General features: G+C 40.3%; 1 protein-coding gene across 1 annotated transcript in view; it reads left to right on the forward strand.

Moving 5' to 3' along the window:
* The window catches only part of PPM1F (protein phosphatase, Mg2+/Mn2+ dependent 1F), a 55,113-nt gene extending 41,023 nt beyond the window's left edge, over positions 1-14,090 (forward strand). The window contains exons 6-8 of the mRNA XM_025201528.1: positions 1,510-1,653; positions 2,645-2,738; positions 3,828-14,090. Coding sequence (XP_025057313.1) covers positions 1,510-1,653; positions 2,645-2,738; positions 3,828-4,225 — 636 coding nt within the window. The 3' untranslated portion in view covers positions 4,226-14,090. The remainder of the gene's footprint in view (positions 1-1,509; positions 1,654-2,644; positions 2,739-3,827) is intronic.
* The last annotated feature ends 460 nt before the right edge of the window (positions 14,091-14,550 follow it).

A 14,550-nucleotide genomic window follows, 5' to 3' on the forward strand; every position in this document is an offset into this window, starting at 1 on the left:
CACTGATCTTTCTTCCTCTGGTCCTCATGTGAACATTGATACAGATGGGGGTAGAGGTAATTGATAACTGGAGGATGACATTTTTAAATGACTTAAATTGGGTTTTGAGTTTGAAGGAGCTAAGCAAACGTAATGAGCTAAAGGTCTTCCGTCTTCTTAGTAGCTGCTTTGGAGCTTGAGGAGTCAGAACATTATAACAGGGATGGCTCGGTAATGGACAGTAGTAGATCAGTGAAGAACTGTTAACTGCTCAGTCTGGGAATGTTTTCTTTGTAACCAGTAAAGCAGAGATGGGGTGGCTGTATCCATTTGTCATGTGTGGGAGGGATAGAGGGATATTCACTTTGAACTTCAGTAGCAAAAACCTTTTGAAACTAAAAGATGCCCTTCCCAGCCATTCAAAAAAAAAAATGTCCTAAGCTGTTTGAAACTAGTTATTAGAGTTAATGAAGGAGAAGGGAGAAAAGGATCAGGTACCCAGAATATTTTAATATGCATATTAATACAATTCGTATACAGTAAAAGCTGTGTTAACTGGCATTTTACTAACTGGAATACTCAATTAACTGGAATTTCTGGTTTCCCAGGCAGGGAAAGTCTGCGGGGGGGGAAGAGAAGCAGGGGAGTGGGGCTGGACCAGGCAGGGATCAGGAGGGAGTGAAGCAGAACTGGGCCCAGGATTGGGGCTGGGGTCCACCACCCCCATGCGGCTCTCAAAACCCCTGGACCCCTGTGACTGCCCCGCCAGGTGCTGCACAGCTGGGACAGAGCTGCAGCTTGTCTGGTGGGGTATGGGGGGGGCTCCCGCCACTGCACGTGTCCTGGGAGGCATGGGGGGGCGTGTGCCCCTGGATCTGCACAGGGCAGGGCGGGCTACTGCTGCAGGCTGGGACTGGGGCAGTGCCAGGCTCTTCCCAGCGGGGGTGGCTGTGCTGTGTTTCAGGTGGGTAGCGGTGGTGCTGGGACTGGCCCGTCTCACTGTCTGGCCTGCCCAGTGGCAGGACACATGTGGTGACACACCCTGCACCACATCACTTTTGAAGCAGCGGCAGCGGGGCACAGAGGCAGGGAGCAGAGCCCAGCCTGCAGCTGTAGCCCACCCTTGCCTCGTGCACAGATAAAAGAAAGATCAAAAGAAACTTACCTGCCTGGGCCGGCTGCGATCCTGTCTGCGCAGGGTATCTGTGAGCATCCCGTCCCATGTGTCCTGTGTCCTGTTCCCTCCCCGCCCCCGCTGTAGCAACTTTATAGTGCTTTATATGAATGATTTTCATTAAAGTGATTGGATAACTGGAATTCTTAGATAATTGGCACTCCCCTTTTTACCCCACTCATGCCAGATAACAAAGCTTTCACTGTAATATGACTAATTTCTTTTAAACCTTATCGTTTATTTTTTGTAGCCCTCAGGAATATCATTCACAAAGATATGCATTTTTGCCTACTTAACAAGATTTAGTTAAATCTAAGTTGTACAGTATTGACTTGCACTGCTATTTTCTCTTGTAGAGACTGCGGAATGGCACAACAGGTGTGTGTGCCTTGATTGTAGGGAACAGATTACACATAGCCTGGCTTGGGGACTCCCAGGTAATGTTGGTGCGGCAAGGAAAAGCTGTGACCCTGATGGAACCTCACAAGCCTGAAAGAGAAGTAAGACTGTTCTCTTTGCTGCTGTGCTCTTATAAATGTAATTAACTTGATATTAGCTCAGAAACTTTAAATGAACTGATTGATTATCTGTTGTGTTAAAATTTCCCCTTTTGAAAAGAAGAGGGTGAGGTCGGAGTTAACTAAAGCCAAAACATATAATGGTGAGGGGAACCATCCTACTTGCTCCTGTAATGATTGTTGTAGAGATGGGGATTCTGTCCTTTTTTTCATGAACAAGCAGCAATACATTCATGGGGAAAGTGACTTGTTTCAAGACCCTCAGCTATACATTACAGTACAGGTGTCCCTCGTTTTTTGTGGGATTTGTATGTGCAAATTCGCTCTTATGCAGTGACCCTTTTTATACCAAAAATTTGTTATATGCAAGGTAAATCCACTCATATGCGAACGGTGTGGTGGAAGCCCGTAGTCAGCTGCTTTGTGCGCATTGTGGGAGTGACGCACCAAAATATAGTCTCCATGTGGATCTGTGCTCCTCGCTCATTGTCTGTGACATGTGTTTCTGTAGTTGCTATCCCCATTATGGTAACATTCACTACCACTCTGTGATTGTGTGTACTGTCTGCTTTTGGTGAGTACCAAAACTGTCTTGTAAAAGTGGTAGCAATGGTTCTGGGGGTCAGTACTGTCAAGGTCTTGGAACATATCCCTATTTGTTACATTGTAAAGTGGGTTCCCTTTATGCAAATTAAAGTTATTAACTGTTTTCCAGGAGTGCATGTACAGCATAAATGGAGGGAACCCTGTAAAAGAAATTCGAGCTTCATTAAGCACACTTACTCTGAACTTTGTTCTGATATCCATTTATTTAAATAAAAGTCTTTGCTGTTTGCATCCCTGTCATAAGTATGCAAATTGAAGAAGTTTGAGATTTTAATTTGCAACACTGGCTAGCAGTTAAATTAGCAAGACCTGGAATAAGCTTTTCTGCATTAAAAACTGAATGTTATCTTTTTTTTTTTTTTTTTAGGATGAAAGAACACGTATTGAGGCACTAGGTGGCTATGTAACTTACCTGGACTGCTGGCGGGTCAATGGAACCCTTGCTGTTTCCAGAGCTATTGGTAAGCAAGCCACTGAAGTTAATCAAACTGAATTATATAGAAAAACATGCAACTTGCAGCTCTATAAGTAACTAGTAAAATCTTAGGAAATGATTATTTGCTCGACTTGGGCCAAGCAGTAAATTGCCTTTGTTGTTGCTGGGGTAATGCTATATTAAATTATTTGATCAGCAAAGTCTTAGCAGATTTTGAAAGAGAGGGGAAAACTAGTTCAGTTCCTTTTTTTTTAAACTTCTCTACTAATACATCATGTTAAAATTGCCCAACAAGCTTGGGCAGTGTGTGTTGTACTTGAAACAACAGCAAAGAAATTTTCACTCTGCCCACAGATCTGATGTCTGAATATCTTTCAGTAATTTATTTCATCATCTTGTTATTCACCAGTTCTTCTCTTTATAATGTTTCAAAATTGACATTGCTGTGTCATCCTTCAAATGGCAAACTTTTAGCATACATTTTGGCAGTTAAATGCTAATATTCCCAAATTCCATGGAAAGATCTTTCTTGGCTGCTTGCCACTTAAAGTCAGTAAAATGAGGAAAGACCCTGGGCAGAGCACTGAATGCAGAACGGAAGCAATTTAGCATAATATATACAATACTTTTTTGAGGAGAATAGTCATTGCTTGAGTTGCAGTGAATGCATATTGCTGAAACTGCTGAACTAATAGTTTTGGTTACTGTACTACTGTATATGAAAGGGGATGTTCTTGTTGCATCCATGTCATCTTCATTTAATGAAAAGGAGCTTCTTTACCCAGTGTTTTAAGGAGTTTGCAAGATGCATATTTGGCAAAATAAAGCCTAGAGCATCTTCTCCCACACACACATACCTGGATAGGAAAACTTGGTGAGAATTTCCTTGGAGAGTTTCCACAAAATCTTGCATAGTGATATAATGAGCCGTGGTATGAGCCTCAAACCCTTTAGCCTCCATCTGCTTACCTTCTGCAGGAGGCCTGTGCCTGGCTCTGAGATTTTCTCTCTTCTTGAGAAAAACATTTGAGTTGTAATGAATCATAGCAGCAGTTCATTGGTGAGGAGGCACAAGTTAATACTAACACAGTAAGACTTGTACTTCTCTGTTTAGGTGATATATATCAGAAGCCCTATGTCTCTGGCAGCGCAGACGTTGATTCATTTGAGCTGACAGGTTCTGAAGATTACTTGGTGCTGGCCTGCGATGGATTCTTTGATACTGTTAAACCATGTGATGTGGTGGACCTGGTCCTAGATCACTTAATGAAAAACAAAGGAGATGGTCTCAAGACAGCACAAAGACTGGTGGCTGCAGCAAAGGAAAATGGGTCCAGTGACAACATCACTGTCCTGGTGGTATTTCTAAGGGACCCCCAAGACATCTTGGCAGACTTTCTCAGAGACCCTAAAAGCCTTGTGACTGGTGAAGGTGCACAGGATTCACCATTTAACTTTTTCAGCTCTGAGACAAACAATCAGAGTGACAGTCAAACAACAAGATCTGCTTAATCCAGGACTTTAAAATATTGTTCCACTAAAGAATTTCTTTCCCCTGAAGAAGTATGAATGAGCAAAATGTCAGGAATAAGACTAAAATTCAAAACACAAGAATGTCAGAGTCCTTTCTCTGGTCCCCTCTTTTTAAAGTGGTCCTCCCTGCTCAGATGCAGCAAAATAGATTTGAAGTTCTGTGCAGCTACTTCTCCCTTTGGAACAGCAGTTTAAAGTTTTTGCCAGAGTTCTCAGTTCATATCCCTCTGTCCCGGAGGTGGTGGGGAACATGCATATAAGCTAATGGAGGAGAATAATTTAAAGTAGTGCTTTAAAAAATTACAGCTGCTTAATTGTTTTGTTACTAATAGGACTGGTGGGAGAACTGCCTCCATTGCAAAGAAGCTGTTATTGCTTACGGCCTATGTGGATAGGTCCAGTGTTCTAGAGAATTGGGTGTCCAGGAGTGGATCCTGTTACTGTCTGTAACATGCTATTAGCTTCATCACTTCATACCAAAGATGATACTGTCAAATGTGACCTCATTCCTTAAAGAAAGATAATAAATTTGTGTGTGCTCATGTGGGTGGGAAATAAAACTGGATGCTTCAGGAGAAGAAGAGGACAAATTAAGGAAGACCCAAACTAAAAGAGATTGCAATCCAACTACCTTTTTGGGATGTTCTGGAGAGTGAATCTTAATCCAATATTTACTTGCACTGCTATAGGGAAAAAATAACCTTATCCTAAAGCTGGATTATTTCCCCCAACCACGCACTCTTTATTGGTTATTTGCTAACCTGAAAAAGGAAGGACATTTATTGGTGGTGTTTGAAAAAGGTCCAGAGAGAATGTGTATGTTCTCTGCCAGTTAAGTAGGCTCTGTTGCTGCCACATTTTTTCTTCATGGCGTGCTATAAACAAAATTAAGTATTTTATTCTTATTCTAAAGTTTGCGGGTTTGTTGCGAATTTGCTGATCTTCATAGTTGGGCAAACTTTTTTTGTAGTAGTATGACTGTATTTTATTGTGGGTTTTATTTAAAATGGGATTTAAAAATATATAATTTTTTTATTGTCAGTGGTTTAAAAAAAACTAGCTGCCCTCAAGTGCCTTAAGTGTTTCATCCAAGGATGGAAATGGCTGTCTTTCTATCTTATTGTATTGAGCCTGTTATAATATTTTAAAAATGTGATTTTTTTTTTGATTTTTTTTTTTATTATTTTTTTTTTTTTTATAATATTACTATGTTTAATGCACTTAGAGCTCTTTCATTTTTCTGTGTGATTGAGCAGGAACTGTTTTTCAGGAATGCTTTTTTTTTTTCTTCCATGCAGTGTTGCCAAATCTTGTGATTTTTATCGCAAGTCTCAATATTTGCCATTTTCTCAAATGCCCCAACTGATGTTATCAGTGTATTTTTGATGATGATCTTATCTTCCATTTTAACGTTTTTTAAATGAAGATTGTAGAAAAAGCTTGAAAATACAAACCCGAAATGCTCCAACAGCAGGATATAAGTGCCCCATTCAGTTAAAAAAAAAATGAATACTTTTTCTACTTTTTTTACAAGACTTTTTGGAGCTTGAGGCTTGATTTTTAACATGCTAAAGTTAACTATGTAGTATTAAGACTTTTGGGATGCAGCAATTTTCTCAGGAGGTATGAGTTGAGCTACTAATAGAAAGACCCTTAATGCTTTGATAATTGCACATGTAGTCTCATGGATACTAGGCTTTTGATAGTCATGATCAGCGCTTCTGAAATGTCTAGTCAAACCCCATCCTGGTTTGCTGGCATTAGCAACATGATTCTGAACAGGATCTGAAAGCGCTATTACAAAATATTAGTCAGCTTCTGTACTGAACAGAAGTAATGCCCCCAGTGGTAGGATTGCAATATCACTTTTTATTTTGGTTAAATGCCTGCAGTATTTTTAAACGGTTATTTTAAAGGTGGATCAGAGTGGGAATATAAAAGGAAGAAACCCTTATACAAAAGGTAAGTTTTCTTACTTTGTTCAGCCTTAAATATAAGGGATTAGGGAAGTGGAGGCAGAGCAGCATTAATTTGGACCAATGGTATCTTTGAGCTGTTTGCTAATACAGGATCATTCAGTGACTCAAACTATTTGCTAGCATTCCTCAGAAGACTGCACAATTAAATATGGTAACTTCTTGAGGGAGTTACCACATGAAGTAACTCTCCACATCATTAAAAGGTCTCAGGTATTGTATTATGGAAAGGCCTCTCCATAGTTAAGGCTATAATCACTTTTCTGTTATACTTTTTGCTCCCCCCTCCCCCTTCTTCCTTGTGCTTGCACAAAGAAGGGGGATTTGTGCCAAACTTGCAGATTTCACTGAGTTTAAGTCATAGCCTGTGTTCTGCAGTATGTAACCCAGAAACTTTATCTTTGGGTTGTCTGTTGCAGCTTGTCCATTTTGAAGAGTGGTGCTGATAGTTTGAAACGAGAAGGCCTAGAATGTTCTGAATTCCTAAACATCTTGGGTTCTTGGTTTACTACTGGCAGAATGAGCAGAATCCACAAAGCATGCATAACATTTGGCAGGCTGCTAAATCTGGTTTCAGAATTTTGCCATAGTTCCTACAGTATGGGGGAAGCATGCAAACTCTAAAAGCCAAGCACTTGATAGCTGTCTTGCCATTATAACATTCTGCCCAATAATTTTGCCAAAATGAAATAAATCCACCTAAAACTTCTGGTCAAATTTAGCCAGATCTAAAGTGAATAAGATACGGCATATTTCAGGTATGGAAGGAAAAATGAGATACCAGTTAAAATTTGGTCCCAATTTGGAAAGTCGTCAGAAAGAAAATGGCTGAGGGCTCAGACTCGGTATTCTAAAAATCATACCCTTGGGGAGTATAGCTAATTCCATATTGCTTAGGATCATTTGCTATGGTTTTTGAGTTCTTTGGGTTTATGGAGACTTGTGTGAAATCCTGGCCTCATTTACATTAGTGAGGTCAGAATGTCACCCTCTAACCTTTGCAGAGGCCTCTTAAAGGCTTTTGAAAGATTTTCAGCTTCTACAGATTTAAGTAGAACCAGCAAGGCTAAAAAAACGGGGCAGATGTAATATTCAGATCAGTGTGTTAACTAACCCTTACCAGTATGTTTCAGCTTAAAGGTTCCCTGCCCTTCCTTCACCCTCTCACTTGAAGTAATGGAAAGGGTGTGAACATTTTCAGATTAATTCTTTTAGTTTGTTAATTTGTCTGACCACTATTTTTTCCCGGTCATTGTTTACATAGTCTAGGTTCTCTTGTTGATTTTTAGCTAACAGAATTGTTTCCGAGTCCAGGTGAATTTTCATTTTAGATCTGTAGATCTTAATTTATAGAAAGGACCCTGTATGTTCTAAGACTAGAATTGTGCACCATATTGTAAACTTTGACTTAATAGTTTTTGTTACAAAGGAAATGTTAACTTCAAAGCTTTTAACTCAGATTAATACTTTTCTTTACAACTAGAGCATTTTTTTTTTAATGTGTAGCAGGCTCTCGCTCCCCCCCCCACCAAGGGTGGCTGTGACACGCCCTGATGGCCAAGCTATGCCTGCCTCACCTCAGCTCCTCGGGCACCCTCCCCCCTTTTTTTTTCTTTCTCTCGCCTGCTGTGCCTTTATGAATATTCTGGTTCTTTGGGAGGCTCCCCCGGGGCCCTGTAGTAAGCTTCAGCCTACTCTTCCCTCCTTTCTTTCTGGCTCATGCCTGGCTGGCACCAGTCCTGCCCGCAGGTACTAAACTGTGCCTCTCAGGTATTACTCTTTACAAGCCTCTACAGTCCTCAGCCCTCTTGGCTTTAGTCCACTGGTTGCTCTCACTGTTCCTCTGGTCTGACTTCTGAGTCTCTCTCTCTCTCCTTCTTCTTCTTCTTCTTCTTCTTCTCGGGTACAGGCCCTTGGCCCTCACAGCCCTTGGCCCCTCTTGCTTTGGTCCAGGCCCTTGACCCACCCCTGATAGGACTCAGAACTTGGAATGCCCCTCTGGCATCCCTGAATGCCTATCCAGTCCTCCAGTTTAAACTGCAATGCAAATGTAAGCAGACTGTTCCTAACAAAGAAACCCAAAGCCCACTCTGGGCCTTCATATCACTGCTGAAGCCATCTCCCCACTTCCTGGTTCCCTTGGCCCCTGGGAGTTCCTGGGCTGGCTTGCAACTTCAGCTCCTTGACAGCTTAGGCTAGCAAGAGCTCTTCCATGTGTGGGGTTCAAGGCAGCACCAGTCCTTCTGCTTCCGGGACACAAGCTCTTTTCCCAAGCTTCTCCTGTTCTGGTCAGGTGCCCCCATGACCAGCTGCAGATGTTTTCCTAGGTCTAATGAGGAGTTTACTGGTGTTCTTCTGCCTGCCACGGTTGTTATTCTCCTTCCTACCTGAAGCCCTGTCCTATTGACTTCTTGCTCTACAGCTAGCTACCTGGGAGTTGACTGCTACCCTCCAGCTCCTCAGCTGTCTGTTCTTCTGCAGCTAGCCCCAGTTCATCTGCCTGCTTCTGCCTGTGGGCCTTAGCTGTTGCAGTCTCTTCTGGTACAGTAACAGGAGCCTCTGGCTCAAAAGATTACATTATTTTGCAGCTGAGAAATTTACCATTCTTTTCTTAAGACTGTACACTGTCTAAAAATGGCAGCCAAGAAACATCAGCTATCTTATTCATCTTATTAGAGTATAAACTCTGCTGATATTATTTCTACTCGTCATTTTATCAGACATGAATGTAAGCAAAAGTATTTATCTCCATAACTGAAACTGTTTGCTGTTTACCTCAGTCATAACTATTAACTGTCACTTACTTTATATATTTTTAAAAGTCTGAAAATATCAGGATAGCTTAAAGCTTAGTTTAAGAAAACATACACAAAAGTGAATAGTATTTGTGTACATACCCTATAAATGAAAATGCTACAGAATTTCCAGTCTGACTCAAGAGATGCCTGCAGCATCCAAGTATCTTGCTGTAGAGTTTAGTTCAGTTTTTGCAGGGTCTGGGCAGGGCCTTGATTTAAAGAAACAAACAAAATAAAAGCTTATTCCTCAGTGCGCTATAAGAATATTTAACATCAGACATTCCAGATGTAGGTATCAGAGTTCAAAGGACCATATTCAACATCTTTCTCATGCTTTTAATCTGAAACTTTTTACCTCCTTGTATTACAATCCAAGATTACTATAGCTGTCTCAAGATGAAAGGGCAAAATGCATTTGTCTGTCTTCTCAAGTGCAAGACCAAGCCAATGGACACCTGTTTGTATATAGTTCAGCTTCCCTGTTTGTGAAAAAAAATAGCAAATTTTTCACACGGCAATGGGAAAATGGGATGGAGAGTATTAGAATAGAAACAAGAAAGTTTGGTTCAGTAACTAAGATGTCATGTCTGCAAATTAGTTAAATTAAAAGTAGTTTAAAATGGATGGTGTCCCTTCTACCAAGTAGCTTAAGAAAACCAGGTATCAAAATGCAGTAGTCTGAGTTTTTTTTAAATTTGTGTGAGAGAAGTTGTTTTCTAAATGCAGCTCTTGCTGCTCTACTGTAGTTAGTAGTAGTAGGCAACCGTCAATCCTTCTGGATCATGGATGATCTGTAAGGTCCCTTACAGCCCTTAACAACTATGAAACTATGGTGCATGTGTAAGGGGTCACCAGGATCTTTGACATGTATGTCTAGGCAAAAAGCTGAAGGAGCGGAGGCTGCCAGGACCTTCCACCCCCTGTTTAGGCCATGGAGACAGAATCCAAAGGTCAGACCAAGTCTGGACACTTGGTGCCTTGGCTGTTATATGTGCGCCAGGGAATCGAACCCTGGTCTCTTGCGCAGCAAACAAGGACTCTACCACTGAACCACAACAGCAGCCTGTGCTCTAAAAAGCCTCATTCTCTGATTTGAAAAGCTGCTCTGGGCATGTTGTTTAGATGCCAAACAAAATCTCCTTTGTGCATAAGCACTTGAGTTTATTTCCCTCCCCCCACCCTTTTCTTTAAACAAAGAAATAAAGAAGTCAGATGTTGTAGGTCTGACCTAAACAGACAGAAGACCAGAAATTCATAACTCGTTGTTGTAAACAAGGAGAGTTGTTCAAGGCGAAAAGCGTTCCTGTCACAGCCTGTTCATTTCCATGTGACATGCAGTTTTTTGTAGAACCTTTGAGAGAGGAGAGAAAAGCAGAACAATTTTTAGAACAGTGGGGGAGGGGGAATTAAGTAAAATCCACCCTCCAACAATGACAGAAGATTGTGTGAGAGAGAGAGAAATGTGTTTAAGTATTATTAGTGCCTATTTTAAAAGGGAAGTGGGCTGGAAAATGGAGCTACAAATGTCAGTTCCTTATAGAGAACTATCAGAACTGGAAGGGATAAAAAAAATGCTTTTTAAAGATGACAATGAGAGTGGTAACCTTGTCTCCCAATGGTTGAAGGAGGGGAAAAGGAAGAAAGTACTGAATGGGGTCGAAGTAAAAGCATCCTAGATTTCTGGGACATTCTGGATTTTCTTGAATGTTAATACTGACAAATAGATTTTTTTTCACATACTATGTACAAAGTAGCAGTAAGAGGGAGCAGTTGATACACCCAGATTATTAGTTACCATGCAGTTGCTACTGTAGGTGAATGCCATGAAGTGTGTTAATGAATTGATACTGCTGGTAAGCCCTCATAGGATGAGTAATTGGCCACAGAGTCATTACAGCAGAGTTGGCAATTGAATAGTGTTAATCAAAGTGATGACTTTAATAGCATTTAATAGACACTTATCTGAATTCAGAGTCAGATGAGTTATTGCTTTTTAAGAGCCTTCCCAGAGCTGTTAACATTATGTGGTAAAGAGCTACTAACATTATCAGAAGAAAGTTTTTGTCTGTTTGTAAAGTACTTGCTGTCTAAGTTATGCATACAGGGTTGTTCTGTCTGTTAAACTTTTTTTTTCCATTTGATAGTGTGTAAAATTGCTGAAGCTGCACCAATTTACCAGTATTTTCCCTGTGTAGGTATTTGTATATATAATACCCTTTCAGGTTTGGAAACCATTTTGAAGATGGTGAAGAGGTCTTCGGGGGCAGAGTGAAGGGGGGCAGCTCTTTTCCTTGCTTGTTTAGAGAGTTGTCTCCAAAAGTTATCTGCTGTAACATGATGGCATGGTATGGAAAAAGCTGGGAACCACTATTCTTCATTTCCATACGGGTGGCAGTTGGGAATGTTTCCATTTGAATATCTGCTGTAAAACCCAGAGTCTGTTTCTTACCTGGAAGGTGATACTCTCTGAGAAAATTGTGCTTTACACAGACAAGGCAAAGTTAGTCCTGTGCTTCCTACAAAAATAATGGGGAGGAAGCTGGAGTCCTGCCTTGCTTAGGTCCTCCTTAAAAATTCAACCCTGACAGGATCCTTGATTTGCCTTTAACCGTGATGTGACTAAGAAATTCCATATTTAATTTGTTGTTTTCCCCTTGGGTTCAATATGTAATTTTAAAGTTCCTAATTTGGCATGGCCCAAAAAACCTTAAAAATCATCGTCCCTAACCAAGTCACTCTACAAAGCCAATTTTATACGTGGATTTTCCAAGCTGTTTTTTATTGTTGCTGGTGCATAGGAAAGTAAACAGAAGACAGCTGTGTTGGCAGCATAGGAAACTTAGTGAGAGGCAACGTTTGTCAAACAGAGGCGAATAAAATAAATAGAGAAAGAAATGTTTTCAAGCTTCTTGGAGTACAACAATGGAATGCAAAAAAAATCAGAGAGTTGGCAGAGCACTGTCAGAATGTATTGTAATTGAGGAAACCACTGTTTTTAAGCCAATGCATTTCGGTTGCTTTGTAATGTCTGTTTATGTTATTAATAAGCTCCTACACTCAGGGGTTCATGTCTTGTTGCTGATATGTACATTTCAGTATGAAGGGAGGAGACAAATATTTAACTTTCCAAGGAGCTCTGTGTATTTGTGTTTGTATATACTTGTTCATATATGATTTATTGTTTGCTTTCATAGCTAATGAGCCAGTTTGCATAAAGTCTCAGTGAGATCTTAATTTTATAAGTGGTGATCTATTATTGATAACATTGATGCCTTTGCTCAACTTGGTGATTTTGGTATGTACTGCCATGCATAACAACCTAGACTTAACTCCAGCCTGAGTGGATTGCTCTCCAAAGCTCAGCAGGGTATGTTTGGCTCCTAAAGATACATGGGATGGTGTGATCTTCCCTGACTTTCAAGATAGTATTATCCATTCCTTGGTTAGAAGGAAAGTATCTTCAAGGGTGAGAGAAGCTATTGCTAAAAGATGGGAGGGATTCAAAGGGCTGCTGAAGGACATTTTCCCTTCCCACCCCTGACCTCTCCCAGCCCTGCCTTTTTTAGGCATCAGGTTTCTGTAGTTGTCTCTGTTTCCATATTGTCTCTTTTCAGCTCTTAGTGCCAGACTATTCATGTTTTCATTACTCTAGTATTTGAATGTTACAAAATGAAAGTCATCCTTATCTGCTAAAGGTCCTCTTTGATGGGAGGGAGTATTCTACTGGCACAAAAGGGTTCATACAGCTTCTCTTTACTACTTAGTCCTAAAAATTGAAGTCCATCCTTTTCCTTCCCCATCCATTCTCCCATGCATTTCCTCAATTAGAAAATCAAAATGGTCTTTCTCTGGAAACAGCTTTGAAACTTGTGGGAGGCGCTGAGTAGAAACTGGTCTGAAGTTGAGTCAGTTCAGTTCCCTCTCATAATTTTGGTCGGTCTGCTCCCAAACTCTGCTGGCAGAGTTCAGAACTGTGGTCTGATCCTGTTTATAGGAGCATAAGAAATGTCACATATAGGATGCCAGATGGACCATTGGTCTGTATCTGGTATTGGACAGTACCAGAAGCTTGAGAGAGTTTTTAAAATAACCTGCTAACAGGTGATGTTTCGTCCTGATTCCAGCAGCTGAAGTGTCTCGTTCTTGAAACATGAAGAGTGATGTTGTTTTTACTTTTATCTGCTGCACATTTTGATATCACTCAGCCTCTTGGAGAATCCATTCTGGTTTTGACATTTACACTGGTTTAAAGAGACAGCTTTGCAATAGTTCTTTATTGCCTTCCTACTCCAATGGTAGGATGACTGAAAAGACAATCTAGTTGCTCTAACAACATTAAGCTGCTGATCAAATTTCCCATGCAATCTATTTTCTGGTGTAAATAGAACTACAGTACTACAGGCTTCTAACAGTAATGTTAAGAATTTTGTGACTACTCAAATTTGATGAAAATGCATATCCTTATCAGTATTAAAGTAGTTTGAAGAGTGCACAGCTGTTGATGCATTTTGCAACTGCCTCTTGCCATTTTATTGGCTAATGAACCTTGGATGAAAACAAAAGGGGCCCATGATTCAATATAAGGGAGCCATTAACGGAGTGTCTTAAACATAATCCTTATTTATTTTTAATATTAACCTGCACTTGCAAACCGGAGTGGGGAAACTTCTATACAGTGGCTTGTTTGTTTGTTTTTAAAGCTGTGGCTCAGCTAATTATCCAGTATCTCAAGACATTTTTTTTTTCCAATTTAAGCTAACTGATTATTTGTGCATGAGCCACAAACCTGTTGTTATTAATCATTACATTATATGCATATTGTATGTTCACTTATGTGGATTGTTCTGACTGTGCTTGTGTGTGTTGACATTATCTTGTATTTAACTGTATTGCATGAGGTTTACTTGGGTTTTTTGTATTGCCACTTTTGTATTCACACAGTGCCTCGTGTATCCATTTGCATATTGCAAGAAAGTGTTTCAAAGCAGTAATTGGAAATAGGAGTGGGGACAAGAGCTCTTACTGTAGCATATATTGTTTTGAAGTATTAATAAACTACAGTGATTCACAGATTTTTCTTTTTTCAGTCTTCATTTTAATTCTAGAAGTGGCTTAAAAATGTGGGTCATGTGACTGACTTCCAAGATTGTGCATTCAGGCTGGTGAATGTGACCAAGTCTTGGTTTGTTCGCAGTAATCCGTGTCCTGGAAGAGATGAGACTGGGGACAATAGAAGGAAAAAACCCATGCAATACAGAGTCTTTTTTTAATTACTGTTTTGCAAATGAAGAAATACCATAGCTAAGGCCTGCATAGAACTGACCGTCAGCAATACCTGGACTTCAGAGAACAATATTTAGACATCACTTTTTACAAAGAACATGATTAAGCTAAAAAAAGAATCCAAGGCTTTAATCTGGTGGGTTTTTTGTTACGCTATTGAGCAGTGAGTCAAACTCTGTCCTCAGACGTGTTCTTCTTCTATTACTAGCCCGGTATGTGTGTTCTTGGTTTCCCTGTAGTCAGAAGC

The sequence above is a fragment of the Alligator sinensis genome, unplaced genomic scaffold (genome assembly GCF_000455745.1).
Source record: "Alligator sinensis unplaced genomic scaffold, ASM45574v1 scaffold570_1, whole genome shotgun sequence".
Lineage (NCBI taxonomy): Eukaryota > Metazoa > Chordata > Crocodylia > Alligatoridae > Alligator > Alligator sinensis.